This window comes from Bos indicus, chromosome X (genome assembly GCF_029378745.1).
Source record: "Bos indicus isolate NIAB-ARS_2022 breed Sahiwal x Tharparkar chromosome X, NIAB-ARS_B.indTharparkar_mat_pri_1.0, whole genome shotgun sequence".
Taxonomy (NCBI): domain Eukaryota; kingdom Metazoa; phylum Chordata; class Mammalia; order Artiodactyla; family Bovidae; genus Bos; species Bos indicus.
Genome location: NC_091789.1, coordinates 86,820,207 through 86,842,134, shown reverse-complemented (window position 1 = coordinate 86,842,134; position 21,928 = coordinate 86,820,207). Strand labels below are relative to the sequence as shown.

The 21,928-nt window shown below is 49.7% G+C and overlaps 1 protein-coding gene across 1 annotated transcript in view; it reads left to right on the top strand.

The window, feature by feature from the left end:
- Nucleotides 1–8,513: 8,513 nt before the first annotated feature.
- NALF2 (NALCN channel auxiliary factor 2) overlaps nucleotides 8,514–21,928 on the top strand; it is a 29,591-nt gene continuing 16,176 nt past the window's right edge. The window contains exon 1 of the mRNA XM_070785176.1: nucleotides 8,514–10,316. Coding sequence (XP_070641277.1) covers nucleotides 9,453–10,316 — 864 coding nt within the window. The 5' untranslated portion in view covers nucleotides 8,514–9,452. The remainder of the gene's footprint in view (nucleotides 10,317–21,928) is intronic.

The following is a 21,928-nucleotide window of genomic DNA, read 5'->3' as shown; positions in this document are numbered from 1 at the left end:
ATTTGAGGAACTCCAACATTTAAAAGCCAGTTAGAGGACAATGAGCTCCCAAAAGAAACCAATGAGGCATTCTCAGAGAGGTAGGAGAAAAACAAAGAAAAGAGGCTAATGGGAGAAAGTACCTTAGCAAAGAGGAAGCAATCAGTAATGTCAAATGCCACAGAGATGTTAAGGAAGATAATAATTGAAAGAACTCTTTGAATTTAATGGCATGAAGATCATTGGTGACCTGAATGAAACCACTTTCAAGGTGATGGGGAGGAAGCATATTTGGAGTAGGCCAAAAGTTAATGTAGACAACTCTTTTAGGTTTATTTTGTCAGGGGAAAATAATGACTGATAACTTCAGAAGAGTGTGGAGTTGAGGGGACATTATTTTTAAGATGGGAAAATTTTACCTGCTACTGAGAAAGGTCCATTTGAGAGAAAGAGGTTGAAACAATAGACGAGAAAAGAGACTGCTGATAGTGTGAAAAGGAAGGCAGGAAAAGGCTACAAATACCAGTGGAAGGAATGGGCTTCTGAGAAGAACAGACATATCCTCCACTGTTACAGGAGGAAAAGTCCTACAGAGATGTTGATTGGGTAATGTGGGAAGTGGAGGCTCTACCTAGTGAGCAATCTTTTGATAAAGTAAATGATATTATCTCTCATAGTCTGCTATGGTAGAGAGAGAGTAGACACAAGGATTGGAGGTTTAAGAAAAGAGTGGAGAAGATTTGAAATAGTCATTCTGGAGTGTTGCTAAGTTGCTTCAGTCGTGTCCGACTCTGTGCGACCCCATAGACGGCAGCCCACCAGGCTCCCCCATCCCTGGGATTCTCCAGGCAAGAACACTGGAGTGGGTTGCCATTTCCTTCTCCAATGCATGAAAGTGAAAAGTGAAAGTGGAGTCGCTCAGTCATGTCTGACTCTAGCGACCCCATGGACTGCAGCCTACCAGGCTCCTCTGTCCATGGGATTTTCTAGGCAAAAGTACTGGAGTGGGGTGCCATTGCCTTCTCCATCTGGAGTGTTAGAGGTACTAAAACAACTGAGTACCTAGTAAGATTATGAAATAGTATTGATCGCTCGATTGAGATTGCTGATTTATAGTAGAGTAAACCCAATTTGTGACAATAGAGGTAGGTGGCTCAGGGGGAGTGGAAGAGATGAGGATGTTTAGGAAGCAGGAGGTCCAAGTGATGGCTGAATCATCAACAAGGACAGTGAAGTTCCTTAGGATGATGGCAAGATTTGCAGTGGAGAGAAAGCCAGTGAGACAAAAACCAAAGTCTTCACTGAGAAAGAGGATATATTAATTTCCTAGGGCTACTCCAACAAATTACCACAAAATGGTTTGCCTAAAACAACAGAAATTTATTCTCTCACAGTTCTGGAGGCCAGAAGTCCTAAATCAAGGTGTTGGAAGGGTCAATTCCTTCTAGCACCCCTCAGGGATTATCTACCCCATGCATTTCTCCTAGTTTCTGGTGATGGTCAACAATCCCTGGCATCCTTTGACTTGACCTGTAGATATCACTTCAATATCTGACTCTGTTATCACATTCCCATCTTCCCTCTGTGCCTGTCACTGTGTTCAAATTTCCCTTGTCTAATAAGGACGCCAATCAGGGACCCACCCTAACCCAGCATGACCTTCTCTTAACTTGATTACATTTATAAAGGCTCTATTTCCAAATAAGATCACCCTCACAGGTAAATGGGGATTAGGACTTCAACCCACTATGGAGGCTATGTACATGACACCAATGAAAAGGAGTGAGTGAAATATCAACATGATGTGAGTCTCAAAAGAGCTATAGTTTTTGCAAGAGGGAGGAAAGCTAATGGGCTGGAAGTAGTAGTGGGGAACAAGGAAGGTATCTATCCCACCTCCTGACCCTAAGGTACTGGACAAGACACCAAGCAGCCTTCACATAAGAAAGCAGCAGGGGAAACAGAGCCTTCTGGGTAGAACTAGGTTTCTGTTAGGTAAAAGAGGTTGAGAATGCTGATTAGAGAGCAGCTGGTCAAGAAGGCTCTAGTGGAAGACTCAGGAAAGTGAAGAAAAACTGGAAGAATGGATTGGATAGTAATACTATCACTACTCTGATAGTAAAGTGAAATTCAATGGGAGGGTAGAGGTGAGGTTTACACTTTGGGAGTGAAGTGATGACATCAGGAAATGTGGATCAGGGTGGATTTACTCCTAGTGTCTATGAGGAGTTATCAGACTCTGGGCCTGGTGGCCAGAAAATCAGGTCTCTTGGCCTGGGTTGGTGGCAGCTGCAGGAGCTGCAGGCCCCAGGGTAGAGGTGGCTGACCATCTCTACCATTGTGGGCTACAGTGGAAGAATCTATGGTGAGGTCACTCTGTCAATTTCCTAGAGTTGAGGTTGGATTCCTCACACTAGAAATTGGAAGCAAGAGAGAAAGCCCAAGATGGGCTAATATATGGACATTTACTTCTCTTGGTTTGGACTGAGAAGCTATCAAAGAAAGTATCTCAGAGGAATCCCCTGAGATGGAGGTCTTAAAATGGCACCCTATATCTCTCTGCCCCATCTGTGCCAACTTACTCACCACAGCTGAACAATCAAGCAAGCTGCAAATGGTCTCTGGTATTCATATCTCGGAAATTACCCAGAATTACCAACCCTTTTCAAAGAGGAGGTAAGGTGAGCATGAATTCTTATGTTCAAATTCTACCTCAGCCACTTTCTAACTGGGTAATCTTAGGTAAATGACTTAAGGTGTCTGTCATCGTCTGGAAAATGGAGACAATAAGAGTTCCTATCTCACAGAATTGTTGTCATAGAGGATTAAGTGGCTTAATATATGTAAATGCTTAGACTGGTACCTAGGACATAAAACAAGTACTATATAAATGTTTGTTTTTATTGTTATTGATTCTCTCTCCCACTTAATCTCTTGATACTACCCTGCTTGCTATAACATCCCTGGCTCTGAACCCTAACTTTAAAAATTACTTCTGAGCCTTCCCCCTGGGTCTATTTACCTCTAGACCAAATAACCCCAGGTCCTTCAAATGTTCCCCATATAATGTGGCTGTTGGTGCACCAGGCTAGTGACTCACCTTTGGACGCTCTGTGCTTTGTCATGTATCCTTATTTAAAGGGGATGTCCAGGATGGAGCACAGTGCTCTGGGTGGGATGTGACAAGTGTAGAGAAGGGCAGAACCATCTTTTCCCTTGTTCTGGTTCTATATTTCTATTAATGCAGCCTAAAATCTAATTACCTCTTTTGGCAGCATCATCACTCTGTTGGCTCGCACTGACTTTACAATCAAATCAAGGTCTTTTTCACACGTGCTGTTGTTAAACCAGGCAGGTCTCTTCTATCCTATGCTAGAAGAACAAACCAGCTGTAGTTGCTGTGAGGAATTTAAGTCCAACAGTCAAAGCCCAGTATCTGCAGAATTTACTAAAAAAGGAAAAGTGGTCCAGGCAAGCAGTTGGTAGTTGGGGTTCATGGCAGATGCTTCCAGTTGCCTACTCAGTATGGATTTCTCTTTCTTGATCATTTACAGTATCCCGACTTTGCTTGGAGCAGCAATGTGCCCAGCTAAAAGTATTGGATTTCCCAGCTTCCTCTGTAGCTAGGAGTGTCCATGTGACACAGTTCTAGTCAAAGAGATGTAGGTAGATATCACTGGGTAGAGTGCTCCATTCTGAATAAAAAAGTAAAACCTCTCTAGAAGCTCGATTGTCCTTAGCCATCTTGCCCCTTCTTTCTGTCTATACTATAAACAGGAGGTCCAGAGCGACAGCAGTTGTCTTGTCACTATGAGACAAAAAGCAAGTAGATGAAAGCTGACCCTAAGGATGGTGGAGATAATAAGCCAGGGTCTGGATGGCATTTCTGAACTTCCCTTCCATCCCTGGGCCATGTACTCAGGGAAATTTTGTTGCATAAGACAAAGAAACCTATCTATTTAAGCTACTGTTGTAGAGTTATCAATTTCTAACCTAAAGCACACCTAACTGACTTAGGGTTATAGTATAGGAAAATTGGGGATCCAAATGGAAGGTAAACATGACTAGAGGCATTTAGACATTTATAAATACAAGTGGGCAACAGGATCAAAGGAATCCATCAGTAAGACATCAGCCACTGTGTTAGGGCTTGGGGTCAGGACTCTCTCCCTAGAGGGTGAACTAAAAGCATGACTGGCCTAGGCCTTAACATGAGACTGGTGATCAGGTTGGGGGACTCAGACATAGAACATGAGACAGAAGGCCAGGGATCAGAACTGAACAATAACTTCAGTGAAAACTTGAGATCAGACTCAGACCTGTGGCAAAGGGACTACTTGTTCCTGAGTTCCAGTGCACAGAGAGGAGTAATTTCAACTCTTCCTGTCTTAGGACAGGTATAGCCTGCAGGTGGGAGGGAAATTTGTCCAACTGTGGAGGGAGGAAGGGGGACAGAAAGTGGGATCAGGCAAAACCTGACAAGCTTTAGCTCAAGTTGTGCTTTAGCCATCCTGGCAGTCTTCCTATGCGTTCTTCGATTCACCCTTAATTATGGGCTCTGGTTTTCATCTTTTGCCTGTGCCCTTTTAAGATCTGAGCTTAACAAAAATTTCCCTGTGTCACCACATTAGTCTCTTTAAATGGATCCCGCTTCTATTTCTGCCTAATTTTCAGAATTTCACTGTGGAAAAACCCTTTCCCTCCTCCTTCTACTCCAACTTGTCTTCTCCTCTGCCCAGTTTGAAGGCACTCTATCACTCTTCTTGGGCTCCCCTCAGAAGTGATCCACCTTTATCCTCCGGCTTAAGCCTCTGCTGACCTGGGAGCAGGTGTAGAGAAGGGGCTGGGAAGAAGGCTGGCCAGGGCCCACCAGCTCTGGGGAGCAGCAGCCACCCCCCAGCCCCTCACCCCACCCACAAGGCTGTTCTGTTCCAGGGGCCTGATTAGAGGCCAATGCCTTCCCTTCCCCATCCCAATTTCTTGTGTCATCTAGAGCAGAGCTCCCTCTGACCACTGATGTGCTACCACTTCTCCTTTGTGTGCACTGGGTACTGTGTAGATAAGTTATTGCTACATTGCGTTCCTGTGATAGATGGATCTTTGTGAGACAATTTTCACCCTGTCTCTGCTGGACAGAAGGGAGGGAGTCTTGCCTGAGTGACTTCTCACAGAAAGCTCCAGAGGTGCTCAGAGCTGATAGCCTAGGCCTGGCAAGTTGCTATTTCATTGGCACTCAAGAATGTCAATCATTGTGGTCCTGCCAATCATCTGTGAACTGGGTATCTGTAAGCCATTAGCCTTCTTTTTTAAACAGAACACTGAACCCTCCAAGGACTAAACAAAGAATGGCTCTGGAAAGATAGTTCCTAGGTGGGCAGGGGCAATTGTGCCCATGTCACTAATTCAGACCCTTTGGTTTCATCCTCCTTCTTCAAGCCCTGTCTCTACTTGATTCCTTACATCCAGGCCAGTCCTGCTGCTGCAGCTACTGCTGCTAAGTCGCTTCAGTCGTGTCCGACTCTGTGTGACCCCAGAGACGGCAGCCCACCAGGCTTCCCCGTCCCTGGGATTCTCCAGGCAAGAACACTGGAGTGGGTTGCCATTTCCTTCTCCAATGCATGAAAGTGAAAAGTAAAAAGTGAAAGTGAAGTCGCTCAGTCGTGTCCGACTCTAGCGACCCCATGGACTGTAGCCCACCAGGCTCCTCCGTCCATGGGATTTTCCAGGCAAAAGTACTGGAATGGGGTGCCATTGCCTTCTCCAAGGCCAGTCCTAGCTTCATTCAATTCTACGCCTGTCGTTTCCCTCCCCGGTGCATTTCTTATCTCTACTCCTGCTGCTGCTGGCCTTGTTCAGCCTCAATACCTCTTACCTGGACTACTAACCAGTCTCATAATCGGTTTCCTTGCCTTGAGTCCTCCCGACCCACCCCCTGCCCCACCCAACCTAGTCTCCATCCTACAGCCAAATCAATCTTCTAAAAATGAAAACCTGATTGTGTCACCTCCTGCTGAAAACCTTTCAACCTCTCCCATGGAGCTTAGTACCCTTGGGATAAAGTCCAAACTACTTAGCATGGCACCCAGGGCCCTTCATGATTTGGCTCCTGCCAAATCTTCAGCCTCATTTTTGGCATTGCTCCCATTTCACACCTAGTCACAATGAACTACTTTGTAGGTTTCTGAGCACGCCATTCTTGGCTTTGCTCCTAGGCCTTTACACATGACATTCCCTCTGCCTGGGACATTCTTTATATCCTTCTCTCCTATATGTCTAGCCAACTCTTACTCATTTCTTAAGACTTGGACGAAACTCCCTCAGCCCAAGACACGTATTTTACTGCTGTCTGTGTCTCTGATGCCTAGTACAGTGTCTGGAATATAACAGATCCTCAGTAGTTGTTTGCTGAGTAAATAAATTCATTTACTCAGTGATCCCATGGACTGTAGCCCACCAGGCTCCTCTGTCCATGGGGATTCTCCAGGCAAGAATACTGGAGTGAGTTGCCATGCCCTCCTCCAGGGGATCTTCCCAACCTAGGGATCGAACCCAGGTTTCCTGCATTGCAGGTGGATTCTTTACCATATGAACCACTAGGGAAGCCCAATAAATGAATGAATGCTCCCCAACTCAGTTGGCTATGTGGAAAATCATCTCTGACGGATGCTGGCAGAGTTGATCAGTCCCTCCCTCTAAGGAAGGAGCCCTCTCTCTCTCTCATATATTATCCTTATTATACTGGGTTGCAATTCTTTCTGTAAAATTCTGCCTCCCTAATTCAACTGTGAGCATCTCAAGGGCAGAGCCATGTTTGATCCACCTCAGGCTTCTACCTAGTCTGCAGCATAATGCTTGAAGTATAATGAATAAGCCTCCCAAACACCTGACAGTTTTGTCCCTTGTCTCATATTCCTTTACTCTCTTACCCACAAATTCTCACCACTAATACAGCCAAATTGTCACACTTGTGGCTTCACAATCATACAAAGCTCCTCCTCATGCCTGAGACTTTTCACCCGCATCCTCTTATTTTATATGCCTTTCCCTCCCATCCACTCAAATTCTGCTACTTCTTTAAGAACTGTCTCAAATGTTCCCTCCTCCAGAAACCTTTCATGCATCCACCCAAGCCCACCTCTGAGTAATGCTAATGATGCCCAACCATCTCATTCAGCCCTGGGCATCCCCTCATGTTACTCATGTGAAAACCAAAACTCAGAGAGAGAAAGAGGACTCTCTTAAGGGCACAAAGCATGTGCAGTGGTAGAAATATTACCTGAACCCAAGTTTCCAGTCCACGAGTCCTCCCAATAACCAAAATATGTGTCTTATCTATATTTTCCTCATGAAGACTACAATTTCCTTGAATGTAAGACTATCTTCCACCCATTTATCTTTCCAGGACTTAACTGGAGTGTTGAAGGCTCTAGAGGTTTCTCTCTTGGCTTCATTGGTTACTAGCTGTGTGACTTTAGACAACCTAACCACTCTAAATCTCAGGTTCCTCGTATATAAATGAAGATAAGACCAATGCCTATGTACTTAGACTGTTGTGAATATCAAATGAAATAATGAATATAAAGTGCTAGCACCTAGTATACACTCAATAAAGGCTATTTTCTTTATTGTTGGTATTCTTAATACTAACAAATCCTTGCTGGTAGTGGTTGATCAAAAATTGGAGGTGGGAGTTACTGGGGTATGAGGCAATGAGAAAAGGAAGCAAACAACCAGCTCAGTCTGAGATCTGGTGGAATCCAAACAAGGTTAGTGGCGCGGCAGGACGTTTGTACGTCTGAGTTCCTAGTGCCATGTGACTGTGAGGGCCCCAAGCACATGGTTCCATCCTGGCGGCGTAGCTTCCCTAACTCTCGCTCAGCTATTCTCAGCAGTCTGTAGGGGGAGCCAGGAAGCTAGGACAGGGAGAGGTTGCTGGAAATCTTACTAAGGGCAGAAACGACACCCCATCGCTACTCCCCACTGTCTTGCCCCTCCAGGACGCTCTCCAAGCTCTGTCCTCTGAGGTAGCTTAGCCGGGAGCTGTCCTTCAGCACCAGAGACCGCCCTGGCCTCAGGCAGGACAGTGAGGGCGACAGCGGAGTTAGGGACAAGGGACTGGTCCGATCCGCAGCCGGCTCCAGCGTCGCCTAGTCACGGGAACGGGGGCGGCGACCCAGGGTGGCAAAGAGACGCTATGAAGGTGCCTCCTGCTTTCTGCCTCTAACAATCACCCTCAAAAGTCCCCTAGCCCTCGGGTGGGGAGTGAGCGGCCGCTACGGGGACGAAGGCGGGCGCCCGGGTCTGCGAGGGAGGGGGAGCGCCGGGGCCTGGGACTCAGCGTGCGGCGTGTGCACGCGGAGAGCGGGCGTATGAACGGAGGCGCTGAAGTGAATGGAGTTGGGGGTGGACTGGAAACATCCCCAAACAGCACAGGCTGCAGCCGGCTGGCGGGGGGGCGGGGGGGGGGGGCGTAAGTCCTGAGGCGCAGGCGCAGTCGGGGCCCCAGTCCCGCTCCCTCCTCCTCTTCGTGGCTCTTTCTCCGCCCCACTCCCCCCCAAACACACTCGCACACGGGCTCTCAAGGTGTTCTCCGCACAGCGGAAGATGGCGACAGACTGAGGGGGCATGGCCAGCGGGAGCCACGGGGCCGTGCCGCTCGGCTGCCGCCACAGCGGTCCGAACGCGAGGCGGAAGCTAGAGGCTCACTAAGTAAAGCCCCGCGTCGGCGTCCGGCGCCTGTGGCGCCGCGGAGAGCTAGGTGGCCCGCCCGAGCCGGAACTCCGGAAACGACGGGCGCTGAGCCGGAGCGGAGCTGGCCCCGGACCGGCCCCGGCGAACAGCCAGAGCGCGAGCGAAGCCCGAAGGGCTGGGCAGCGGGCCGGCCGGCGGGCCTAGGAGGGCGCAAGCGAGGCAGGGAGCGGTGCGGAGCGGGCGGCCGGCGGGCGGGCGGGCGGACTGGCGGGCGGGAGCGGAGCGGCGCGGGGCGAGCGAGCTGAACGGAGCGCGGCGACCGGGCCCGCACGGCGGCGCTGAGGGGCGCAGAGCTGCGCCGAGCCGAGACGGCCGGAGCGGAGTGCTAGCCGGGCAGCCGCCGGCGCGGAGTGGAGTGGCGCTGGGCTCGGGGCAGCTGAGGGGCCCGACACTATGAGGAGTGCGGCGCTGCCGCCTCAGCCGCCACCGCCCCAGTGCCCCGCACCGCCCCCCGCCGGGACGCTGGGCAGTGCCTAGCGGGCCGGGCGGCCGCGCCCGGGCGGCGAGCAAGGGAGCGCGGGACGGGCGCGAGGACGGTGCGAGAGCGCCCCGCCACTCCGGCCTGAGCGGGGCCCCGGGCCGGCCGGCCTGACTCGCCATGCAGCCCCCGAGGTAGAGCCTGGACGGCGCCGAGGAGCGCGAAGCGGCGCGCAGCCGCCCGCCCGAGACGGCCGTCCGGCCTCGCGCCCGCCTGCTCCCTCCAGCCCGGACCCCCCTGAAATATGTTCAGGGGCGCTTGGATGTGGCCCGGAAAAGACGCCGCCGCGCTGACTATCTGCTGCTGCTGCTGCTGCTGGGCTCCCAGGCCGAGCGACAAACCTTGCGCCGACTCCGAGCGGGCGCAGCGATGGCGACTGTCCCTGGCGTCCCTGCTCTTCTTCACCGTACTGCTCGCTGACCATCTGTGGCTGTGCGCGGGGGCCCGGCCCCGAGCCAGGGAGCTGAGCAGCGCCATGCGGCCGCCCTGGGGGGCCGGCCGGGAGCGGCAGCCGGTGCCTCCTCGCGCGGTGCTGCCCCTGCCGCCGCCGCCGCCTCCCGGCCAGCCCAGCGCGCCCCCGGGCACCTGCGGCCCGCGATACAGCAACCTGACCAAAGCCGCCGCCGCCGCCGGTCCCGGGCCGGACTGCGGCGGCGTCCCAGAACCCACGGGGCTGGACGCAGCTTGCACCAAACTGCAATCTTTGCAGAGACTTTTCGAACCGACTACCCCAGCGCCCCCTCTGCGGCCCCCCGACTCCCCTTCCCGTGCCCCGGCCGAGTTCCCCACCGCCAAAAAAAACTTGCTCAAAGGCCACTTTCGGAACTTCACTCTTTCCTTTTGCGACACCTACACGGTCTGGGACTTGCTGCTGGGCATGGACCGCCCCGACAGCCTGGACTGCAGCCTGGACAACCTGCTGGGGGACCTGCTGGCCGTGGTGGCTAGCCCGGGCTCCGGGGCCTGGGAGGTGTGTAGCAACTGTATCGAGGCGTACCAGCGGCTCGACCGACATGCTCAGGAAAAATATGACGAGTTCGACCTCGTGCTGCATAAATACTTACAGGCAGAAGAGTACTCAATCCGGTCCTGCACGAAAGGCTGTAAGGTAGGGACTGGCGTCCGCGGCCACAACGGCTGCCGCTTTGGCGGCGGGAACGGTGGCGGTGGAACCGGGAGAAAAAAGGTTTCCCCCTGTACCCACCCGACCGCCTCCCATCACCCCCACCGTTCTCAGTGGGCTACGGGTAGTGCTACTGTGGGACCCTCCGCGGAGAAGGGGCCTCAGGGATTTAGGTCAGGTAACCACCTGGCTAACTTCTATCGATTCTGGGTTTGGGCACCATCGGACAAGGGCTTTCTTGCATCCCGTCCCCCGCATGAGGCGGGAAGGGTTCCGGAGGGTGGGGCGGGGGGGCAAGTCAGCAAAGGGGTGGAAAAAGGGCTCTGGCTCCCCCAGCCCCCATCCTTAGCCAGCGATGCCCCTTTCCTTTCCTGGGCTGGAATGGAAAGTCCTGGGACTGGCTGCTACAAGGGGAAGGCCAAAGGTGGGGGGAAGAATATTTGCCATTTAACCCTCACTCTTCAGCCCCTGCCAGTGGGTGAGGGGAGGGGCGTTTGGTCGTGGGACACAGCACACTGCTGACCTTATATGACCTGAGGTGGCTGGTCAGAGCCTAGGCAAGTGGAGCCCCAGGGTGCCTGTTTTCTCCCAAGAAAGGAAGCTGCTAGCTCCTCTCCCCCAACAAGAGAATGAGCTGGGAGCCGGGAGCCGGGCACAGCAGCTTGTGAGAGGGTCACTGGAGGCTGGTGCATTACAAGTCTCAGGTGCCTTCCCAGCACGCTGGGGTGGCAGTGGAGGAAAAGCTGGCTTTCTAAGCTGTTGGGGACAGGCATCCAGAGAGAGGAGAGGCGAGGCTGCTGCAGAATGCACCTGCCTGGGGCAGAGCTGAGTGTTGAGAAACTTCTTGACCCTGAGCAGGGTCATTCTGGACAGTGAGTGTGTGGGGGCTGTAAACGTTTGGGACGTGGTGCTACTCCTTTGTTCGTGCAGCCTGCCAGGTGGCCTGCCTTTGAAAGGAAAAGGAACAGCAAGGTCAAAGGGTCAAGTGAAGAGGAGGCCAGGTGGGGTGCTGGCCTCACCCATCCTAGAACTGGGGGCTGAGAGGAAGATGGTTACCTCCCAGCCTAGCTTGTCTCCCTCTGAGGCTTTGGGGAGGGGCGGAAAGTGCCCCTTTCCATCCACCGTGACAGCGTGGCCTTCTGCCGGGTTCCAAGCTCATGGTGGGCTCCTTAGGGATTTGAGCAGGGGGTTGGGGAGGAAAGGGGTAGCTCCTTGCTCCTGACTTCACTTTCTTGTTCTCCTTTTTCCTGTTCTCGTAACCTAGCAGTCTCCCTCCCGCCTCCCTCAGCCTCAGCTGACTCACTGCCTCACTCACACTACCAAATGAGATATTCCACTTCTTAAAGGTGTACAGACAGATAGACATGCACACACTGCCAAACAGCACCACCGCCACCCCAGGCAAAGTCACACCGAGATGGAGAGAGGTCGGCACACCCACAAACAGTGCCACTGAATCAGACATGGTGTCATACACATGCACATCTCCCCAGCATCTCAGAGACACACAGGCAGAAGTACTGTCACATGAAAAAAGGACACATTTTGTCACATAGGGATAGACCTACACCCTTGATGTCAGCCACAGATACACACACTCAGCACAAACAGAAGGATGCAGCCCACTAGCAAGTGGAATAAAGGATGTCTGTCTTTTTGTGGTCTTCACTCTGACCCCATGGCCCTGACATTTTCTTTCCCACAATCTGCAGGATAAAAGAGAGACCATGCCACAACTTTCCCACGGGATTTTCTTTTTCTCCAGGTCACAGTTGGCTTCAAACTCTGTCTGATGAGGCACTAAATAATAACCCCTCCCATTGATTATTTTTACCAGGCAGCTTGATGGAGAAAAGCAACTGGTCTCTTGGATTCAGGAGGCCTGATTATCTCTACCACTTGTTCGTAGTGTGACCTTGGGCACATCACTTCACTTCTCTAAGCTTTTGTTTTCTCATTCATAAAACAAGCATAATAACCCTGGCTGTGCCCACATCCTGAGACTTTTGTGAAATTGAAGTGGGAAGAGGTAGCTGATAATATTTTGTAAGAATAATAAAACATCTAATGGTGATGTCCTGCTTAGGGTTTTTATCCTCTCTCACATATATTATGAGATCACAACTGCCTGGGGAGGCTGGTAACACCAGCATCATTAGCTCCATTTTACAGATGGGGAAACTGAGGTGCAGGCTCAAGCAGTTTACCCCAACGCCACTTGGCTAACGAGCAGGAGTACCAGGCCTCTAACCCTCATGGTGTTGGTGCTAAGCCCATGCTTTGGCCGTGGTGTCTTATCTGGTCCACAGTGGCCTGGGTCCTCCCTGCTCTCCTTTGTCTCCTTGTCGTTTTCGCTCTCTCTCTCTCTCTCTCTCTCCCCCTCTCAAGTGAACTCCGCCTGCTCTCTTGCTGCCTGCTGTGCTGGGAGAAGGGCAGTGCAAGCTCCACGGCTTTCTTCCTGTCTTTCCCACCCTCTCCGAGGATGTGCTCTCCCTCCGCTGAGGCCTACACCCACAGGCCTCTCAATTCCAGCTGTATTACAGGCCCTACGGGAAAAGACAGCCCTGCTCCCCTCCTTCCTGCAGCCTCTCTCACTTCACCCCAGTGCCCATCTCTATCCCAGACCTTTTTTGCAGATCCCTAGTCTGGCCTACAGCTTCAAGCCGTCCTGCCCAGCCCCTCCCCCAAATGGGACCCCTTGGAGACAATGCCCCGTCCTCCAAGCTTCTCCAGGGTGGAAAGCCCACAGCCCCAGGCCAGGGTGAGGAGGCCTCTTCTGCTGCTGGAAACCAAACCTGGAGATTTTGCTCCAGGGCCAGGTGACACCCCCCCACCCCCCGTCCCCAGGGGCCTGTCCCGAGTATCTCAGATCTTTCCCGGGCAGCCCCAGAAACCCTGTTCTCTCCCTTTGCAGTGTCTGCCCCTGTTTTGGGCCACACAGGGCCCCACACATCATACCTGTCCTCACTGCTTCCTGTGACACCTCCCAATTTAGTACCAGCTGCGACATTTCCTTAATGTGCGACTGACTTCCTCTCGCACAGCAGGGCGATGATAACTTAGGTTGATGCCCATCCCCACCCTGGCCTCTCCCAACCCCCAGGGCCACTCTCCACCCCTCCCTTAACTCCCTGTGCAGGTACCCCCTCAGCCTTTGCCTCCCGCTCTGCTTGGCCCTCCTGGCCCTGCCTACAGTTACTGGACCACCTCCTCACTCCCGCAACCCTCTCCATCTCCCAACCCTGCCAGGCCCTGCCTGGTTCTGATTGCCTCTTCCTTCACCCCTGCCCCTTCCCTAGTCTAAATTCAGTATAGTCTAATGGGGACAGTGGTGAAGATGGGAACAAAACCCTGACCTCTTCTCTCATAGCTCTGATCCAGGAGGAGATAGAAGCCCAAGAGAAGGCCAGTGCTCAGCTCTCACTAGCCATAGGGCCAGGGAAGGATGCAGTAGTTCTGTTTTCCTCTAGACTGACCTGCACCCACCTGGCAGATTGTATATTTGGTTCTGGGTCTCACACTGAGCAGGTAGGAGGAGGCTAAAACCCAAGTTCTCCTGGATATAGTTGAAGGAGCTGTTTCACCAGGAGAAGAGGAGACTCAGTAGGGTGTGGTCTCTGACTTCAGACCTCCGAAGAGTTGTCGGGGTGCCAAAGAAGAGGCATGTCCTGCTTAACCCCAAAGGGACTTCATGGTTAGAGAGTCCTAGGCTCAAACTCAGCTCTTTTATGTATTACCCACGTGACCTTGAGCTAGGGACTCAGCTCTCTCATCCTCACTTTTCTCATCTGTAAAATGGAGCTAATTCATCAGAATGGCCCTGTGAGCTCATTATTAACGAGAAATCTGCACAGTACGTAGACCTGGCATGTCAGAGTTGTTCAGTTAACAGTTTTTTCCTTCCGAAGAAGAAACAGAGTGCCTTGAGAGGAGGTGAGTTCCTTCTCCCAGGGGAAAGGTCTAGGCTGATTCAGGCAGACCCCTAGAGGAAATGCTGTGGAGATGACTGACTCCAGATTATAGGGCAGGTTGGACCAGCCACCTCTGAGGTCTGTGTCAGCTCAGAGCTCAGGCTCGTGAACAGAGGCTGCTCCCTCAGCAGCAGGATTGAATAGAGAGGGCCAGGAAGGAGGCCTAACACCCACAAGCAGGGGTAGGGGCTGCCAGAGCCAGCACCTTGCCTTCTGCCCTTACTCTGGGGGCCCTGTTCTTCCTCCACTCCGGCTGGCAGCTGTTTCTGCCTCACTGCCTTCCTCTTTCCTCCCACCTGCCACAGCTTTCCTGCCAATCAGGACTCCCAGGCTAACGCTGGTGCTGCGAGCAGGAAGCTCAGGGCACTGGGCTAAGGGCAGGAGCCCAAAGTTGGCAAGTGGTCCCTGTTGTCACCCAAGCTTGCAGGCAGGGAACAGTGCCCCACAGTCAGCCTCCCTGACCCAGGGTTCTTACAGGCAAAGAACCTGTTCACATGTGGAGGGTGGAGGAAGAAAGGGGGGGTCAGTCAAGAAGCAGGCTCCTAGGAACCATGGCAAAGCTTCGAGGAGGGGCATCCACATCCGTGGAAGTTCATTGGCCACAGACATGAGCACTGGGCTTCTGGGAAGGGCCAGCGATAGGGAAAAGGCAGTGTTTGTAGCTCGGACAGGATGTAGGAGCGCAAATGTGAGAATGGGAAAGTGGCCTTATGCTACCCACACCACTCTGAACCCCTTCACCCCTATCCTGACCCCCCCACTCCAATCCACACAATCCCCCGAATTCTGACCCACCACCAACATCCCCTATCCATACTCCAAGGACTGCACAATTTTCCCAACCTTCTGTTAGAAGGTCACCCTATGTTAGTCGCTCAGTCGTATCCAACTCTTTGTGACCCCATGGACTGTATCCCCCAGACTCCTCTGCCCATGGAATTCTCCAGGCAAGAATACTGGAGTGGGTAGCCATTCCCTTCTCCAGGGGATGTTTCTGACCCCAGAGATCAAATCCCAGTCTCCTACATTGCAGGCAGATTCTTTACCGTCTGAGCCACCGGAGAAGCAGAAGGTCACCCTAGACCCTTCCCAAACCACACCTGCACCTCACTCTCTATTTCTTATCCCCACACCTACACTCCTCTAGTCCCCACTTCTCCCCACAGTTACCCCCATCTGCTCCCACCCCTTCCTTTCCCCCCTCGCCCTTCACTGCTCCCTTCTAACAGCCAGCCCTCTCCCATCTCCCATCCTGCTCCATTCCCCTTGTCTCTCACACTCCCCCAACCTTTACCCTGCCCCACTGTGATCCTCTTCTGGCCTCATCCCCTAAGCACTATACCTCTTGCCCTTGTCACCTCCATGCCCCCTCACCCCTCGCATCCCTCACACCCCACTCACTGTTTGCCTCTCTGATCCGCATCCCTCTTCCTGCCCCCTTTGATCTTCTGGTCCCCTCTTCTCCTGTCCTCTCTCTCCCTCGCTGCTCTTTTTCTCCTTCCTGCCTTCTCTCCTCCCCACTCAGGGTGGACATGTGCACACATGCTTAGACACACAGACACACAGTCCTCTTCATGGCAACTTCCCATCCTTCCCACAGGCTGGTGCCTGACTACTATAGTCACCATAGCAACGGGAACCTCCAGGAAGGATACACTGGTATCTCCTGAAGGTGGGGGTGGGGGGAATTAGGTGGAGGAAGGGAGCCCAGCAGCCTCCCACCCATCTCTTGGTCTGGCTGGAAGAGTCTGCCGAACACAGTGGAGGGAAGGGTGAGGAAAGGGAAGACAGTGGGTGCCGGTGGGGCTTACACTAAAGGAGGGCTAAGGATCTCCAAACACATCACAAGCACAGGAGGGTGCTTCTAAGCCAGGTGGTGTGTGTTGGTCTCCTCCTGCAGCATCAGTGTCTCAGGGAAAGGGCATATCCACCCTTCAGTGTGTGGGTGCATCTGTAGGACACCTTAGACTCGAGGGTGGGAGTTTGCCCTAGAAAAACTTCTCCCTCAGGGCAGTCTTTTATGTTCCCACCCTGTGAGGCTGTTTACCTGTTGTGCGCCCTTGTGCCCTGGGAGTCAGACCTGCCCCTCCCTGCCCCCAGCTCACATCTCAGCCACATGTGGATTCCAGCTGCAGGTGTTTGTTGGAAAGCCAGAGGCAGCTTCTGAGGCTGGGGTAGACAATTGTGGGCCTCCAGGAGCACCATTCTCTGATGCTGACCCAGGAGGCCTCTTGGGACAGATGTGTTATTCCTGTGGTTACAGGGGTGCAAACCAGGGTGTGTGCAGTGATGCTGGACCAGACTTTTCTTCCTGGGCGTGTAAGGGGGTTCAGAAGAGCCTGAATTTTTGAGCCAGACAGGTGCTGAGGGGGAGAGCAAGGGTACCAGGTGAATTGCAGCTGGTCCTGGGGAAGGAAGAAGTTACTATGGAGTAACAGGTGCTGCCAGGGCCAAAGCTCCTGTTTGAATGGACTCTGGAAAAAGGAGCTGGAACCTGAACCACAAGTCTCTGGGCCAGAAGGCAAAGGCAGGCTGGCACCAAAGAAGAAAGAGAAAGGGGAAAAGAAAACTGCCAGCTTTCAAGTGCCTGGGAGATGCCAGGGGCTTTATGTGTGTCCATGAACTCAGTTAATTCTGACAGTCATCCTAGCAGGCAGGTACTCTTATAATCCCCTTTTTACAAATGTGACAACTGAGGTTTATTGACAGAAAGGGACCCATCCAGGTCACATAGCTAAAAGGTGGGAAGACTGCCACACAAACCCAGGTCTGTCCATTGTTTCCCCAGTCACACATGTACAAAGAAATGCTTAATAAACTCCCTCCAGCTGTCAGAGGCAGTGCCCAGCTGACTATTGAGAGACTGGAGTGAGAAGCTGACCAAGTGCAAGGGGATCCAGCAACACCTACTGCCAACTTGTAGGGAGCCCCTGGAGTGGCTCAGATCCAAAGTGGGGACCTACCAGCACCATCTTTGTTCAGTACCCCAGTCTCTCGTCCTTGAGCCCCAGTGATAATCACTGGTATCCTCTTGGGATTGTGACAGAGGATGAGAAAGGGAGGTGTTTGCTCCCTTCTATTTCTAAAGGCTCTTCCAAGGGGATGGGAGGAGCTGGATTCCTCTTGCCTGGAGGGGAGGTATCTACTATATTCTCAATCCAAATCTGCTAGAAGGATCAACCAGAGCATGAGAGGAGTACATCCCCCTAAGCAGGCCTGAGCCCTGCCCAGCCTTTGCTGGGAGAGAAAATGATGAGACCTTGTTACCCAAGAGCCTCTGGGCTTTGGACACACAGTTCCCATGCCAGGGTTTTGGTGAGCCCTGGCCTAGGATGGCTGAACTTCTCTTAGAGGTAGAAGGAAGTGCAAACTCACCAAGCTCTGCCTGGAGAAGGACATGTGGCAGTCGTGGGTGTTACTGTTGTTCCCTGTCTCTGTATTTGGTTTCCAGCAGATAGCATGTCTACCTGGCTGATCTGTGGAAGGTGAGCATATCTGCTTAGTGTTGAACTCAACTAAAACTTCTAACCAGGTTAATCCTTCAGAACTATTATAGACTCAGAATCTTAACAGAAAAAAAAAAAAAAAAAAAACTTTTTTTCTCAATTACCAAAAAAATGATCTTTGAAATATTTTGGAAAATAGAAATATAACAGTTTGAAAAGGGTCCTTGAGATGTTCTTAATGTTAGTGTATTTCCTCCCAATATGTCTTTTTGTGGCATAGTTTTTTACTGTAGTAAAATATACATAACATCAAATTTACCATTCTAACCATGTTTAGGTGTACAGTTCAGTGGCATTAAAGTATATTTGCAATGTTGTACAACCACCTCCACTATACATTTCTAAAATGTCTTTATTCCCCTAAATAGAAAGTCTTTACCCATTAAACAATAACTCTCCATTCCTCCTCCCCCAGCCCCTGGTAACTTCTATTCTTCTTCCCATCTCTATAAATTTGACTATTCTAGATAATTCATTTAAGTGGAATCATATATACTTTTTGTCCTTTGTGTCTGGCGTATTTCATTTAACATAACATTTTCAAGGTTCATCCACGTGGTGGCATGTATCAGTACTTCATTCTTTTTATGGTTGAATAATATTCCACTGTGTGGATATACCACATTTTAAAAATTCATTCATCTCTATGGACATTTGGGTTGTTTCCACTTTGGGACAATTATGAATAAAACTGCTATGAATGTTCATGGACAAGTTCGTGTGTGGACCTATATTTTCATTTCCTTCCATCTTTTGGCTATTGTGAGTAATGTTGTTATGAACATTGGTATACAAATATCTATTTGAACCCATGCTTTCAGTTCTCTTGGTTGTATACCTAGACTTGCTGCATTACGTGGTAATTCTATATTTAACTTTTTGAGGAGCCTCCATATTGCTTTCTACAGTGCTGCACCATTTGACATTCAATGCACAGGGTTCCAGTTTCTCCACATCCTCATCAACATTTACTCTTTTCCTTTCTTTTATTTTGATAGTAGCCATCCTAATTGATGTGACTATATATTTTTTACATAGTTGAAATCATCTAGGTTTTTTACTCTACTTTTTCTAACTTATTGCTAAAGTTATACTGAGTATCTTTCCATGTAATTAAATATTCACAAACCACATTCTTTTCTTTTTTTGGTTGCACCACATGGCCTGTGGGATTAGTTCCCCTATCAGGGATCGAACCTGGGCCCTCGGCAGTGAAAGCACGGAGTCCCAACCACTGGACGACCAGGGAATTCCCACAAACATCATTCTTGATGAGCGTATAATATTCCATCACATGAATTTAGTGCAATTTATTTACCTAGTTCCCTATTATTAGGTATTTACCTTCAACTTTTATAAATAATGCTGTGATGGATAACTTTGTCCATAAGTCTTTGTCACATCTACAATTTTCTTTTTCTAATAAATTTTCTACCTCAATCATTTTTTCTTATTTCTGTACTTTACTAAGTTTCTTAAATCACAAAATAATGCACCTTCATTGTACCAAATCTAACAATACAGAGGTTTATAAAAAAATATTTAATAATCTTTCTGTTCCCTCCTCTCCCAATCCTACTGCCCTGAGGCCACTGATGTTAACAATTTGGTGTGTATCCTTCCATCCCTCTTTCTGAGCTTACATTAGCATTTGTACACAAAATGATTCTTTCCCTTGTTTTGCATACACGTGAAAGCATATACATTAATTCTGCAGAATGAACTTCCGGGATGAGTCTTACAGAATCAAAGAGTATTGACCTTTTTCAAGCTTGTGGCATACAAATTTCTTTCTTACCAAATTTATTTCCAGAAGGGTGATTCTAATTTAAACCCTTGCCACAAATGTGAGACTAATTTACCACTCTTGTCCAGTATTGAGTATCATATTTTTAAAAACTATATTAATTTGGAGCTAAAAATGGTATATCATTGGTTGTAATTTTCATTCCTTAGGTCAAACATTTGTTTTTCTTATTTATGGGCCATTTGTATTGCTTGCATTGTGAATTGTCTATTTATGTCTTATGTTTTTATTATTGATTTGTATGTACTCTTTTATGTGTATTAATGAGTTTTTTCTGATTACATTTATGGCAGTATTCTTTCATTTATTATTTGACTCTTGGAGCTGAAAGGGGTGCATTGGAAGGAAAGGAACTATCCCAGGCACTTTTATATACTTTATCTCACTTAATTCTTACATCTGTCTTGTGCCTATATATTTATCCCTGTTTTACTTAGAAGACTGGCTCAGAGGAGTTAGGTAACTAGCTCAAGGTCATCCAGCTAGTAAGGGTTGGACCTGGAATTTGAATTCAGGTCAAATCCAAGGATTTAGTTACCAGAAGGCAATGGTACTACCCGATCTGTACTAGTGTAATTTTACTATAGGTAAATCTTTGTGCTAGTTGATTTACAGACATCATTTGCAGAAAGGTTGAGGATATATACTCTTACTATCTCCCATTTTGTAGATGAGGAAAGTATAGATCAGGGAATTTAAGTAACTTGTGTGAGGTTTCATAACTAGTGAGAGCAGACCTGACCTTTGCCCACAGGACTGTTTGAGGTTAAAGATGTTTGACCCTGTCTTCTCCCTATACATGCTGCCTCCCTAGGGACCATCTTCTTGGATACAAATTGAGGCTCAGAGAGAGAGAGAGTACTTTGCTTACAGCCACATAGCAAATTAGTGACTGAGTCTCTCCCTCCTTACAGATGACTTGTCTAAGTTCATACAGCCACTTAGTGGCAGAACCCAGCTCTGGCTAACTACCTGACCAGAGCAAAGGCTTTTCGATGAAGAATATTTACAGAGCAAACTGGGAAGAAAGAACAATTAGGTAGAGTGTGTGGCTGCCCTGAAACCTTTCTAAAGGAATTAACTCTGGTTTTGGAGCCTTCTAGAGCAAGGCAGTTCCAGGAGCCCCTACATGGTAAGACCTAGGACAGGAAACCTCATGTCCAAAGACAAGAAAACTTTTCTACAAGGAGACAGCTGCCTTCCCATCACCAGTTGCTAAAGCAGGAACAGTTGCCTCTTTTCAACACTCCCAAGGTGTGTGTATGTGTCTGTGCTTGCACACATGCATACATTTAGAGAAAAGAGGAAAGGGAGTGCTTTGATGGAGGAATGGAAATGGTCTTTTGTAGCCCCTCATACTTGAATGTTCTTCACCCCACACCCCCTTACAAAGAAAACTTATATCAGGAATGAGCTGAATACACAGATTTTAGAAAATCACTCTCCCATCCAGTCCTAGAAATCTCTCCCCAACTTGACCTGAAATTCCATCAAAAAGATTTGAGTAACAAGCTAATTACTTCAGTGGTCATAGTGAAATGGAGGGACCATCCAAGAGACAATATTATATATAAGAGCTTGGGCACTGAAGTCCAGGTAAACCTGACTTCAAATTCTGGCTCAAAATCTGTCTACTACGTAAAACAGTTGTTGAGACCTTTCATCTCTCTTGGAACCTCACTTTCTTTGAATTCAAAACTAAGAAATAGGGTCATTGTGAGGTTTCAATAACATATAACATGCTAATCTCTCAAGAACACAGTGCCTATGAAATGGAAGGTGCTCAAGAAATGGTAGCCACCATTATTGTTATTGCCTGTGTGGCCTTGGATGAGCTGTTTAAATTCTGGTCCTTCCTGTTCTCACCTGTAAATATGTCTCCATCTCAGGAGGTGGTTGTGAGGATTCAATGAGTTAATAAATGTCAGTTGCTTAGAACAGAGCCTGGCATATAGTAAGCACTTAATGCTGCTGCTGCTGCTGCTAAGTCACTTCAGTCGTGTCCGACTCTGTGCGACCCCATAGACGGCAGCCCACCAGGCTCCCGCATCCTTGGGATTCTCCAGGCAAGAACACTGGAGTGGGTTGCCATTTCCTTCTCCAATGCATGAAAGTGAAAAGTGAAAGTGAAGTTTCTCAGTCGTGTCTGACTCTTAGCGACCCCATGGACTGCAGCCTACCAGGCTCCTCCATCCATGGGATTTTCTAGGCAAGAGTACTGGAGTGGGGTGCCATTGCCTTCTCTGAAGCACTTAATAAATGGTAGCTATTATTATTCTCACTTTAATTGGATGTATTTAATCTAAATGACTG